Source organism: Hyposmocoma kahamanoa, unplaced genomic scaffold, assembly GCF_003589595.1.
Source record: "Hyposmocoma kahamanoa isolate Upper Pololo Valley unplaced genomic scaffold, ASM358959v1 94, whole genome shotgun sequence".
Classification (NCBI taxonomy): domain Eukaryota; kingdom Metazoa; phylum Arthropoda; class Insecta; order Lepidoptera; family Cosmopterigidae; genus Hyposmocoma; species Hyposmocoma kahamanoa.
Window position 1 is genome coordinate 10609029 of NW_020654878.1, and position 14698 is coordinate 10623726.

The 14698-nt window shown below is 36.4% G+C and overlaps 1 protein-coding gene across 1 annotated transcript; it reads left to right on the forward strand.

The window, feature by feature from the left end:
* The first annotated feature begins 518 nt into the window (after window positions 1–518).
* Window positions 519–8081, forward strand: LOC113237903. Its single transcript, XM_026474617.1, has 4 exons — window positions 519–737; window positions 5703–5865; window positions 6387–6517; window positions 7858–8081. Exons 1-4 carry the CDS (start codon window positions 669–671, stop codon window positions 7942–7944), a joined length of 450 nt encoding a protein of 149 aa, XP_026330402.1. The 5' UTR covers window positions 519–668; the 3' UTR covers window positions 7945–8081.
* The last annotated feature ends 6617 nt before the right edge of the window (window positions 8082–14698 follow it).

The following is a 14698-nucleotide window of genomic DNA, read 5'->3' on the forward strand; positions in this document are numbered from 1 at the left end:
CAATACTCTACATATGAAAAAAGGTTTGCTGATAATCTTGTAAAATTTCAGCGTCAATTTCTTGGGTATCCTGTCATACAAGGTTACTTTCAAATACTAACAACCTTGCAGGACTACATGACTAACTATAGGCAACAACTTTTGACAAAACATAATAAGTCTGATAGATCTGTATTTGGTAGCAAGTTCAAACGTGCAAGCGCTCTCTCTGACGACTCCCAACCCTGTCCTGTATTTTGTACAAAGTTATAACCGTTTGGACCGAACTATTTAGATATTTCTATTTTTGTACGGAAGTAAAATCTGATGAATTATTAAAAGTCATGGTACAAAAGTTGTTATGATGTTAGTGATATAGTCCTTCGAGGCGCGAGGTTGTTAGTATTATACAAATAATCCTATATGGATTTTGTTATCTCGCCTTTATATTGTATTTTCCAAATGAAGACTTCAAATGCCGCAAAGAGCTATTATTATTTATACCCTCGTTGTTTTACTTTTTTAATAACTACTTAAAAACTTTTAAGATTCTCGGGAACAAGTTGGGAAACATCCATGTTTTTGGAGCGAACGATCAAGAGTTTTACTTTGAATTTGAAAGACCACTAATACCATGGGATGACGCTGTTGGAGGGACATGTGGTTGGGATGTTGTAAGTGAGAAACTAATGGCGACATTCGGCCTGGATTATACACAGTTCAGTCCTTCTTGGCTGAGAAAAGAATTTGTTGAAAAGGTTTGGCTGATATATTAATATTACCTATGATTTAATATAAGTTTCACTGATCTTAATAAATCACATATAAATTGCTCAATAGTATTTTATGCAATCGTTGCATAATAAAGGTTCTTAAAGTCGAAAACCTAGTGGCCTAAGTAATAGGTGAATTATGTAATGTTTGGCATACAATACTTTTTCTACGAGGAAACAAAAGAATGAAACAAGCATTATTTAATGTGTACGAGGGGCGTTCAATGTATTCTCGGTATAGGTATGAAATAATAGGCAAAAAATTCTAAATAAAATTTATTTTTCAATATAGTCTCCCATAGCCTCAATAACACTTATTTGATCGGGCAAATAACTTTTCGATGCCCTCGAAAAAATATTTTTCCTCTTTGCCTGAAAAATTTTCATTAATTGCCTCCTTCAACTCTTCATCGTCGGAAAAATGCTTACGCCGAAGATCTTTCTTTAGGTTTGGGAACAAAAAGTAATCACTGGGGGCCAGGTCAGGGCTGTAGGGTGGATGAGTGATTTCTTCAAATCCACAATCCCTCACAGCAGCCTTGGCAACGCGCCCTGTGTGAACCGGCGCGTTGTCGTGAAGAAGCAAGACACCAGCGGTCAATTTTCCAGGTCTTTTTTCCTTTATAGCGTTCTTTAAATTACGTAGGCTGTTTGCGTAAGCTGCGGCAGTAATACTTTGACCCATTTTTGTGTATTCGATCAGAAAAATTCCCTTAAAATCCCAAAACACTGTGGCCATGAGTTTTGCGGCTGATGGGCAGACTTTAAACTTCTTCGGTGGGTCTGTTCCTTTTTTATGCCACTGCATGGAGTCTTGCTTACTCTCAGGATCATAGTGATGAATCCACGTTTCATCACCGGTGACAATGCGTTCAAAAATTCCACTCGGATTTTCGCTACAGAGCTCCAAAAACCCCTTACTGCACTCAACTCGAACTTGTTTCTGAAGCGGCGTGAGCATTCGCGGCACCCATCTTGCACTGACTTTTGAAAGATTCAGATGTTCATGAAGGATAGTGTGAATGGTACCCACGGATAGCTTAGTCTTTTCTGCTAATGTTTTCACTCTGATCTTCCAATACAAGTTTCTCGACAATTTTGACGTTTTCTTCAGAAGTGGCACTTACCGGCCCTCCAGCACGGGGGTCGTCTTCAATACTTTCTCTACCCCGTTTAAATTCACTAGACCACTTCTGAATAGTAGATAATGAAGGAGCGGAATCTTGATAAACAGCCACCATTTCTTCATGAATAACTTTTTGAGTCTTTCCTTGTTTTGTAAGGAATTTAATCACTGCGCGGTGCTCGATTTTCGTCAACATTGTGGCGTCTGTCATTGTAGTTGTCTTCTCGTATTGATAACTTGAATACTAATGATGACAATTACATGAAATTTTATATTTATACCCTTAAAGAGTGTCTTTAACTAATGAGGTAATTAATTTACTCTTATCATTAGTTAATCACCCCGATACCGAGAATACATTGAACGCCCTGGTATATCTTGTTAACAATCCATGACAACAAACTCAAACGCTACAAAACAAAAACCAAAGAGATAGAATAGATGTGGCCGCTTATTAAATATGTTAACCAATCATTTTTTTATGAAGGTTTATGGTCCGGTTGCAAGCCTTTAGGCGAATTAAACCAATCGGAGGCAGAGCGTTTGAGAAGCATCATATTTGATATTTCAATTAGCAAAAATACGACTGACGTTCCTGTGTACAGAACTATATGAAATTTTTCCCTTTTCATCACGCTCGTAAACAGTGTCATGACATGCAGGCAAAGTCGACACTAACGCCCTAAATTATGCCCACGGGCTTTGTCATTACATTACCCTTGATGAGGATGAATTTTTACGACGAATGATGGATGGATTTTTTACGTCAAGATTAAGCAAAAAGTTTTTTAGGAAATGAAACTATTTTTCCGGATTTAAATCGCGTATATTTGTTTTTTCAAACAAACCGACGCGACGTTTCGGGCCTTTTACAGGTCCCATGGTCACGGTTGACTGAAACGTCGGTTTGTTTGAAAAAAAAAAAAAAACAAATATACGCGATTTAAATCCGGAAAAATAGTTTCATTTCCTATGTGTAACAATCGCGAAAACCTAAATAAAAGTATTTTTTTTTTACATTTCTTATTTACCGCCCTTAATAAACAAAGAACTATTTCACCTCACTAGCTCGAAAAGGCTTTCTTTTTCATTAAAAATCTGCGCGCAAAAGCGTTTTTTCCACGCTAGCTAGCTAATGGAAAAGGTTATTGAAATTCGAACTTGACAATGGATTGTGATGCACCTAACTTTTTCTTTCGATGTAGGAAAAAACTGATTTTTTACAGTTCAACTATTTTTCTTTCATCTACCATTATTCTCGCTATAGTGAGGTTGTGTGTTTCGCTCGACAGCAAAGTTGTTTTGCGTCTCGTGGCTTGAAACCCTTCCTATGCTCTGAATTCTATTTTTGAACCACGAGCGAATTGCGTCTCGTGCCTTGAAACCCTCGTTGCGTTCAGGATTCTATATTTTTATCTAAGCATCCTTCACTTGCTCAGGTTGCAATACAAGCACTCGCATCAAACAACTTTGCAGCCTTGCTTATCGCATAACTATTTCAGTTCAGTAGCGAGTACCATAGACAATAGAACTTTGAATCAGAACGAAAAAGACGCCTGTGTGATATGGTTTATAAAATTATAATTGACAGATTAAAGTATAGGAGTAGAAAAAGTGTATTTATTAAACTGTTTTAATCTATAGGCATTGAGCTACCAATAAATGGAGTTTAAGATTAGTTGTAAACTAAAAATTCAAAACATCAATACATTTCTTATAAAACACCGTAACTAACAGAAAAACAGTTATTTTCACATTTATATAATTTTTGTAAATATATATATTATTACTCACAACACTTAACTATTTGATTATTTCGATTGCTTTTGTAATTTGCATGTTATTTCTATAAGTTTTTATTATACAGGACGGCATGATTGACAAGTGCGCCGACACCGGACACCTTTTAGCGCGGACCCGACGCGCTATGATCCGCTCAGAACATGCTTGCTGGACAAAAATATTTATTGAGATTTTTTGGTTCATGGGGTTTTCTTATTACCTATTATGACTACTTAATTCAATTTTGAGGTCATGGGACCCAATTTGAGGGGGGAGAGTGAGTGGTGGTATTATGGTTAGATAAAAAAATCCTTTTCTCATTTAAGTAAAAAGTATAAAAAAAAACAACAAGTATATTCAAGTAGTGCCAAATAAGCTGTAAGCACAAATTAACGATTAACTAATCAACTAATACTTATTATAATTAAGTAATACTTTATAATTCTCTAATTGTCCATAATTAATTAATACTATTTGCTAATTCTCGGTATCGCAAATTTCTTCTTTCGAAGAATCAATTTCAGTATACTCGTAGTCATGCATGCTAACATAAGGACTGTTAGTACCTTGAATTCGATTTACAGAAAACACAAATAAATATTCATCAGTGGTTTCATTACTGGTGAATTTTTGTTTGTAGGTGCTGTCACTGGAACTGCCCCCCAACCCCGCTTGCTTAAAGTGAGTGAATGGTGCCTCTAAAGAAGAAGATTTAAGAACTTCATGCTGCGCATTCATTATACAATCAACTGTTTTATTTAAAACAGTTTGAAGTTTAATTTCTGCACGAATTTCATCCACAAGTAAATCTTCTACAGGAAGAAAATATTCCACCTTGCTTTCCTAAGACTATATACATTGATGGAAATACCTTATGACCTGCTTTCATACTTCACTTCCGCGTTTGCTTGTAGGCGTGGCTTGTAATATGCCAAAGCCACCTTTGCTTGTTAAGCACCTTCGATTGTTGTTTTCACTATCACTGACAGTAGCTTTCATGGCTTTGCATTTTTCGGGACTTTCTTTAATGACAGCAGCCAAGTTCCGGTGCCCAGACAGTCGCACTGAAAATTCTGCTGTAGCCGCAAACTGATTAGTGCGGCGGGTACTGAGCAGATCCTCAACTCCTTGCCTTTTCGTTTTATCACTGGACTCTTCAAACTCTTTGCTTGGACGTCCAGGAGTTGAAGGTGCAGTGGATGAAGATGGCTTTGCGTGGCAAAGGGACACTTTAAAGATGAAGTCTATTGACGTCCACTCTTCATTTTTTTTTCAAAAGTTGTCGCCGCCCTTTTTGTACATTTTTTTTTCTAAATTTGAATTAAATGCGCTGATTGTCTTCTTTAGCGCCCTTGAAGAATCTTCGGTGATACCGGAGAAGTCATATTTTGAAGATAGTAGATAGATAGAAGATAGATTCCGGTTTTCTTTGGCATGTTTTAGGCACTGCTCAAAAAGTTGGAATTTGGAGATTGCGCAGAGGTGCTTTAGAAAAAAAAATATGTTCCACAGCAGTCCGTCGCCTAGATTTATTACTATTGAAAAGAAGAGAGTTTAAGGCACCATATATGTTAGTTTTAGGTCTGTGACGCACCTTGGCAATACTTTCCGGATCCTAAATATATAAAAAACCACGAAAAAATGGTTAAATTTAAATTTGGGATTGCTTAAAAAAAAGGCAGTAGCTTGTCACATTGTTTTATAAATTAAGATAGTACATACCTTTGCCTTCCAATTCGATAATTAAAACCAACTAAAACTACTATTCAAATCACTGTCATATGTATTCGCGTTAAATGCAAAATTGCTATTGCTGCTTCCCTTAATTACCGTGACTCCCAGTGTAATTAAATTCTTGGAATTCGAGGTTCGTGGGTTTTATCTATCATATTAGTAAACATTTTCCGGGAAATTCGATGATGACTTTTGTCCAGCTAGCTTGTTCTAATCGAACTATAGTGCGACGACGTCCATTTATTGGTAGGTCAATGTCTATAGGCCTTACAAGAGTTGTAAATAACATTGTGTTGATATGTTATTAGATCAAATTATTGACTGCAAAAAAATTGTATGGGCCAATTTTCAAATCGACCAGATATAAAAAACTCCTAGGCGCCCTTTGGAGAGCTGGTGCAAACAAGTCTCAAGTACCTTTTCATCGCAGTGTGGGTGTGATTAGTGATGGATCTTTTGATACTATAAAGGGTATGCAGCAGGTATAATTTTACTTATCTAATGTGCGAGAACGTATTTGAGGTCGACTATACATCAGTAACAATTCACCTATATTTGAAATATCTAGGTTCGTTGACGTCTGGCGATCGAGTGAGACTATTTCTCGATCACTTTTATGCTTTAATTGACTTACCCTCTAACGTTTACGTCAATTCTTCGAAACCAATGAAATTTTTGTTAAAAATCCATTTTATAAGCTTCAATGTTTTATTATTTGACGTTATACAGCTTTCAAGTTGATGGCTAGGAGGCTAGACTACTCAGTTGTAGAAATAAGATCGTTAGAATTAACGTAAACATTATTATTATTATATAAAGTTGTTTATAGAATCGCATAATAGTAAAATTATTTGACATTTACACGTCAAGTAAGATCACAACATACTTACTTGACGATTCCATTTTCTACTTATATTCATTATGTAACATATACAGTTAATACGGTCCTAACGTTTTCCACTGATAGTGTTCCAACTTTTCTGTACGTTCAGGACTTCCTTACATTTTCCCATTGGCGATTTATGGTGAACATTGGAAAATAAATACTTTGCTCGAAGATAATGTTTACGTACAGGCCGAACTAAAGAGGTATAACAAAATCGTACAAGATAATCACAGAAAGGTAAATAAAAAATAATTTTATTTATCTTGAAATATAATGATAATAGAATAAAAAGGGGACATTCATTATCCTGCATGGCAGTCCGCCTTGCCGTCCGCCGCTCAATGCTGATTGTGAGTATAGTCGCAGCGTGGAAACCATCCTGCAACCTTGTAATGCGTCCTGCGAGACTCCAAATGTGGGCCATATGCATAGCAGTCTGATAAAAAGGGGGCATTCATTATCCTGCATGGCAGTCCGCCTTGCCGTCCGCCGCGCAATACTATTTATGAATATAGTCGCAGCGTGGAAGCCATCCTGCAATCCTATAGTGCATCCTGCGAGACTCCATACGTGGGCCATATGCATAGCAGTCTCCTGCCTGCTCGGCGGACTGCCATACAGGTAGTGAATGAGCCGTTTAAGAAAAATATTTTACTGTATAATGCATGTACTTTTTTATATGTAATCGTGCTGTAGGGATTATTTAATAGAGGACACTTTCATTATATGTGAACCATTGTAACTTTAATTTTGGCGATTCATCTGTGTGTCATTTCTCGAAGTTCAACTTCTACTGTGTCCATAACGTTTTGACAAAGGTTTCTTTTTTTATATCCAACATACGAACGCTTGGCTACAATCACACGTGATGTTAAGGAACGACATGGCCGACAATGTTACGCGTTTGTCTAGTAAATGCCCATTCACTGTAGCCTTCAATAGCCCTAAATTGTAGCTTTCGGGAAACAGATTCCGGAAGTGTATTCCATTTCTTTGCCGTACGCATTAGGAAGGACGAAGCAAAGCGCTTCGTGGTAATGAGTGGTAAGATAATGACATAAGCATAGTGTGTTCCGGACTTTCTAATAGACTGATGGAGAAACGGTGAGGTGGACCTAGATTATGAAGTTCCTGTGTACACTCTTCAAAATGTATCCGACAGAAAACCGACAAACAGGCTACTTTTATCGGTACATCGGCATTATTACCGTGAAGAGCAGACCAGTAGCTATTTACAACAATACGAATTACCGTGTTCTTCAGGAAATCGCTATTCACGTGCATAAGCGAGCAGGAATGCTGTAGCTGGAAGTTTAACAGGCAATCATTCATATCATCAGATTTTGTCAAAAAGACTTTGAAATATCGAAAGATACGCCAAGTGGTTTACCGTATTTCTCGACTGTCTCATCCCATGAATGTGTAGTATGCACTAGTAGATTAATTACGGCTATAACCAGCATGTCGATCACTGAGAAGATTATCAGCGCCATGGTGTCTAAGTAGACAGCTGCTTTCTTGCAAACTAAAGTATTGGTTTGTTATGTACAAAATTTAAACGAGATTATTATTTTCAGCTCATTTTGCTGTGTACACGGTTATATGAAAAACATTTGTTAGCAAGTACTTTCTCCGATTCCACATTATATTCTCAATCGACGTGAAGCACCATAGTGCTAAGTAAAGGCATAGGAAAAATATATCTTCAAATGAGTTACCGTGTTTTATGGCGGCGAATGGTTCAAAACATAAACATTTCGAATCCTTTTTTCTGTCTATTTCAATTCTTTTATTTAATTTATTTAATTGTTATTATTGTTACCCTATTTTAACGATTTATTGTAATTTTGATATTGATAGCATTTCATAATGATACGTCGTTTTATAATATTAAAATGATGTAGTTGTAATTTTATTGTCTTATTTGAATAATAATATATTAATATAGTAATATAATAATGTATTTAAATAATAATGCTCATTTTTATTATTATTTTGAATTAACCCACTGTAATGTACTGCTGAACTATACGACGTACGCAACGTAGCAGTGTGGCGTTGCTACGGACAATTGTCTGTAGCTACGCCATGTATAATTAACACTTAAAGATGCAATTTTAGAAGACGAAGAAGAAGAATTGCAAGAACTGAGTTTTTTACAGTCTTCAGGACATTTAGCCAACCATTCTTCGGCCAGGAGGCGTTTTAGTTCTTCTTTGGTGTTTATTATTTGACGCCTAACTTTGCGCTTAAATACACCCCGTAAATGTTATATAAATAACTGCCTCTGTAGCCGAGCCGTTACCACGCCGGACTGCCACGTAAAGCTTCTTGCTTCGGTGTAATTTGTGGCTGTCTATGTGTCCATGGCACCCGCGACACACGGGTTCCTTAGTGCGGGGCTATGTGTGCGGAAAAAAGTACAAATAATTTAATAAGTGTTCCATAATTATAAATTTCCCCTTCGTCCATTTGAATTCCCTGGGGGATTTATTTCATATCAGTAACATACCTTCTACAATAAATTACTCTGTGGAATGCTTTTATGGCAACCAAAAGCTTTTGCATAGAGTTCAAAACTCCATGATATAACGAACTCTATGAACTAAATTTAAAAAAAAACGCTCCAATTGAACATTTTATGAAACGATCTGAAGAGACATTTAGAAGTAAGAATTTACATTACAATAATTTATAAAATCTTAGTTCCAAATCTAAATAAAAATAAAATTAGTAACTTAATTAGATTGTACGTTGGTTAAATTACGAAAAATAGATAAAATGACATCTAGAATTATTAATTGTAGGTGGCGTGGCTTCAAAGAATTCTCCGGAGCAATGCCACAAATTCTTTTTTTAAATTAATGGTAGTACATACATGCGCAAATAATACACGTACATCATATACGTCAGCAGTACATTACAGTGGGTCAGTTCAAAATAAAATAAAGTACGGTGGCTTGGCTGCAGTAGTATAAAATCGAATTACATGAATCTTATTCCCTAGAATTCCATACACATTTTGTACAATTTTTTTGAATATATCTAGGTTGAGGCGCTGATGCTTAGGGTTTCCGGAAAAGAGAAATTACTCAACGACCTTCATAAAATAGCTTGGTAGACTAGTGCGTTCTTTTGACTTGACGAAAGTTTCTTCAAATCGACTTTCCCTTTACAATACAGAGCTATCGTTAGGCGATACGAAGGCGAAGAACAGAAAAACAAATAAAAGCGCATTTACCCACAGATTAATATTCGACGGACCACGGTCTCGGCTCCCTAACCGCATCGTTTGTTTAACCTCTTCTGTCAATTTGATTTCCGACCTCGGGGGTATGTAATTTCCATTGCGGAGGCCAGACGCTTTTGTTTGTCTACTCTCAGTTCAATAAGCCTGGGGAGTCTCTACAACAACTTAAGCAAGATATTTAAGGGTTTGAAAGTTAATTAACAATAAAAAGAAAACGTGACTACGCTAATATTTCTAGAATTTAGAAGCGGACAATAAAGTTTCCTAAGGTATAAGTTAGTATAGTTAGTTAGTATTTTAGTTTTACAGGTATAAACTTTACGCGATATTTAAAATTAAAATATCATAATAATTTTGTCGTACACTAACGTTCGGAGGAAACTCTGCAAAGTTCGAAGCCACGTGAAAACGTGTATTCAAAGCGGGTAGCCATTTCCTGGCCCGTAGCTTGGGGAATTCGAATCAAACTCGTCTCATTAGCCCGTAAAGGAAAACTTGGATTAGTTGACCAACTTCAGCGACTTGTAGCACCTTTCGTAGTAGACTTGCGTTCCGTGTCCTGACAACTTCGTGTATGTTACAAGTTTCCATATGGGGGCACGGGAACTATGTGCAGGGCGATATTGGTTTGATTTTGCATCAGGTTTTATAGCTTAAAAGTAACTTGCACGCTGTTGCCCGCTTATATAACTGCCTTCTTGTTCGGCCAAGAAGTTTACCATGCTGGACTGCCACGCAGAGGTCTTGGGTTCGTGTCTCATACTGGGAGAAATATTTGTATGGCCTACATTTATTTCTCTTGTGAGTTTGGGTGTCATTTGTGGTTGTATATGAGTGGTATGGCACATGGCACCCGCGACACATGTTTTTTTAGTGCGAGCATACAGGTCAATGAGTGCGAGGCTATATTATATGACTTTAGCTCTCGCTGCCTTGGGTTGGCTGGAAGCGATCTCTTTTATAGATAAGTCCACATTTTATATAATTCGTAATTCGTTTGTTTTTGTTTAGTACAATAAAAAATATAAAATAACTAAATGTATAATAAAAATATTACGTAAACCTACCACACTAACAAAGACGGCAAGAATATCTTACTACGCAAAATGTTTTTAAACCTCTCAAGTCACGTTCCAAATACAAGTTTTTAGGAAAGCTTTAAAGTGTTTTCTAAACAGTAAAAGGTGTTGGAAAAGGAACAAAAAATGGCAGGAATAATGTCGGTTAAATCCTTGGAAAGGGTATTAAGTGTGGCGTTTATCTAACAGGGCGCATCTTTACGGAGATATACGATTTCCGCAGCAATTGACTGCCCGCTCTAAACATTAAATCGAGGCCCTTGTTTTAATTCTATAGTACTTAATCACTGATGGTACTTAAATGTTCTATATGCTTTTTGAATTTTAAATGATCAAACCTAAGAGTATTTAGAAGTTTACTAATTACTAAACAATAGAAAACTTTTACGATTTTGTACAAATAATTATAAAACACAATAAAAACTTAGTACAATACGGTTCAAATGAATAGGCGAGGCGAAGAATAAATAGGCGAAAATATGTCTTTCTCGTTAAAAGCTGTTTGTTGCAAGTGAAAACTAAGTAACTAACATTGTAATTTTAATAGGATTTTAAAGATTTATGTGCATCTCGTCCAAAATAGTTATGTATAAAGTAAGAAAGCTTGAAGCAGGTAGGTAATATCAGCACCATCTGGGAGCAAAATTAATCTTTAGCTAGAGAGGCTGTTATAAGTATCATAGAATAAGTCCTGTTTCAGACAAATGTTCTAAATAAACCTGTAATTTATGTAATGTTATATAATTGGCGTTTAAACAACGGCATTTGTACATAATTATTGTCTTTGTTTGAACACACAGTACTGGAATTGTGTGTTATTTTATAATTAAAATATAGTTATAAAATGAAAAGGCGTAATTTAAGAAACAGCACTGCAGAGGACTTAATGTCACGTCTGTATACAGGTAAGACATTTGAGGGATCCCTATAAACTACGTCACTTTATCACTCGAGTGCCACGTTATTGTGGCAATGAATTTAGGTAGACTACGTTATCTTATTCCAAGATAGTGTATGACTCCGAAATTTTAATAGAACTATCGTTATCGTTACTTTGAGTAAGGTTGAGGTACAAAAGAACTGCAGTTTTCTACGTTTAATCAAGAATATCTGGATACAATTTTATTTTAACTAACTACATTGGCAACGTCCGTACGTTTACTAAAACTTTCATTATTTATATGCTTATTACTTAGATTGAGTCAAAGTCAAAATCAAATAATAATTTATTCCATAGGTTAAATTATAACGTTTGAAAACGTAATTTTTTCTAATGCTCGTTCACTTCGCTGACCTGCCTAAGAAGAACGAGCAAGAAATTCTAGGGCTTGCTCTTTTCAAATAAACTTAAATGCTATAGAATACATTTTGAATTATATTTGTGTGGAATCTAGACTCATGTTGCCTTTCCATACATCTTTATCTAACACGTAGTCACAATTTTGTAATATGACTTTTCAATTAAAATACTTTTAATGTAGATAAGTTTTGAACTTAGAAAATGGTAATCTTAATATATGCTCCGGAATCTGATTGTAAAAACGTACACAGTTCCCCATAAAATAATCGTTTACCTTAGTTAAACGAAATCGTGATACCATGAGTTTGGACTTAGTTCTATGGTTAATATTATGGGTATCTTCTTTCTTAACGAAATTATGTATATTTTTACGCACATACAAAATATTTTAGTAAATGTACTGTGACGCCACAATCATGATACCAGTCTCCTTAAACTTTTCTATGAGAAAAATCCGAGAACCTAAACGGTACACAGATTGGAAAAATAAAAGCTCGCCTTCATACAGTACCATACTGGACTAAGCAAATGTAAGTACCACTGGTAAAGAATACATACCTGTTATGTACCTAGCTCAAACGAAATGAAAGTGAAAGGAGAAGACCTGCCCATCTGTGATATCAGCTGTCTCTAAGACGAGATAAGTCATCGCGAGCCTACAATTTTTGGAGGCGAGGTGAGGGGGACCGCCCCTACCGCATCCCGCATCCTCGCGTCCCGCAACCCGCGTTCTGAAAATTAATATGAATAAAATAAGAACAGGCGGAGAAAATTTTACACGATCCGAAGTCGACAAGCGACCGATGGCGACTGACGCGTCAGCGGGCGGCGCAGTGCGTTCTGCTGGGCAATTTTAAAATTTTGGGATGTGAATTTTATTAAATTCAAGTGTGCAAAGTTTGACATTTTATTCTTAAATAATTCGTTTTACACTTTTATTTTAGCCTGTTTACAGGGTTTTACATGGTCGGGCGAAGTACATCCTATCGTGTAACAAATTAGCACATTCTTTAGACAAAATCCTTATGTGTATCGTATATTTTTTGTAAAACGGTTATTTAATAGTAAATGCCTAAACCATTTGATCTAGCAAAACAGTTTTTCGCGCTTCTCCTTCTGTGTCTCGCCTTTTAGTTCGGCTAATTTCGCGGACTTTAAATTTGGCGAAAAGTAAGATAATATTTTATCCTATTGAAAATGAAACTTATTTAACGGCGTAATTGCCTCGTGTCCCGCAACCGTATGGCACCGCGCGCGTCTCTTTTAGAGACATTCGTTATCTGATCCAGCTTGTTTCTCAGATTTATTGACGTTTTTCTGCCTTAATTTCAGTGATTCGATCCAATGGCCTCTGCTAGCACCGGAACATTGATGTCGCCCATGGGAAATATCTTTTGTTTTGTGTATTTTTAAATTATCACTCACGACAGGTAAAGCTGGAATTATGATATCGTTAAACATGTAATCATTTCAGGATGTTGATGTGCTGTAAAAAGTTAATATTCTCCTAAAATCGAGCTAATACATTGATTGTTTATCTTGGGATTAAGGTGTGTCAACAACACGAATTTTGAGATTAGTAAAATTGTTTGAAAAAACATTGTTTTCAAGGTTGCAAAACTCTAATACGAAAACTACGTAAGTAAAAATTATTCATGAAAGGTTTAATGGTGTAATAACGTTCTAATCCTATATAACATAAAATAGGTTCTCGGGCCGGCGGGTCGAAAAATTTGTTTAAAAATTCAATACCGTCTATAAGAAACTCGTTCTGCGAACGCAACGGGCTGAGAACACTCCCATTTTGCCTTAATAACATGAGAGAAATTGCTCGATTAGTGAGAAAGGGGATAGCGCTTTCGATTGCTACGGAATCGTGAATGCCTTACCCTCTGATATTTATACACCTGCAGTTATCTACTTGGCTTGTTGAAAATGTGATTAAATTAGTAACGGTGGCGGTTAGTTATTATGTGTAAAAGGTTGCGTAATCTAAATGATATCACTAGTTAGCGTAAGTTCTGATGACAAAAAAACGAGCTGTACCTCCGCGTTCACAGGAAATACTTCAGAACGCACGTCACCGCTGTAGACCCGCGTTGTGCGTTTAGAATTTATAAATTCTTTCAGGAATTGACTGAACGTTTCCAAAGGGCTTACGCTCACGTAAGATGGCATTAGGTGGCACGTAGGTCTAGGGAAGTACTGCCACTTTACCTATTAGCAGTAGAGCTCCTTGTGAAGGAATTCGTCCAAAGGTTAAGTGTATTGGTGATTACAGGCACGTGGGACTTGTCAACTTGTGTCACAGAGTAACGGGTGCAATGCAGTGCCTCTAAGATCTTTACGATTTAAAGCAACTGCAACTGTTATGGACAGGTGTGTCGCTTACCAACAGGAGCACGAATTATTCGTCTCGACACTTGGTATCATAAAAAAAGTTATAAGTAAGACTAGTTGTCTTCACTACCACTATCGCATTAGGTATATAACCTGTAATAGCTGTAGGTTGGAAATAAATAAATGTTGAAAATTACCTAGGTATAATCTAACATTCTTATGGTCGTATTCTAGAACTCTATCCAATGCTCAAGTCAGGATTGCACTGGCAACACAAGCATTAGAAATACGACCCTAATGGCAGGGACTTGAGTATGATTTCGAGTGCTTTAAACCATACTCCAATCCTGACTTGAGCATTGAGTAGAGTTCTAGAATACGACTCTTAGAGAGGTATATTTATATATATAATCAGAATCAATATACCTAGTCAGTGGACAACAAAACAC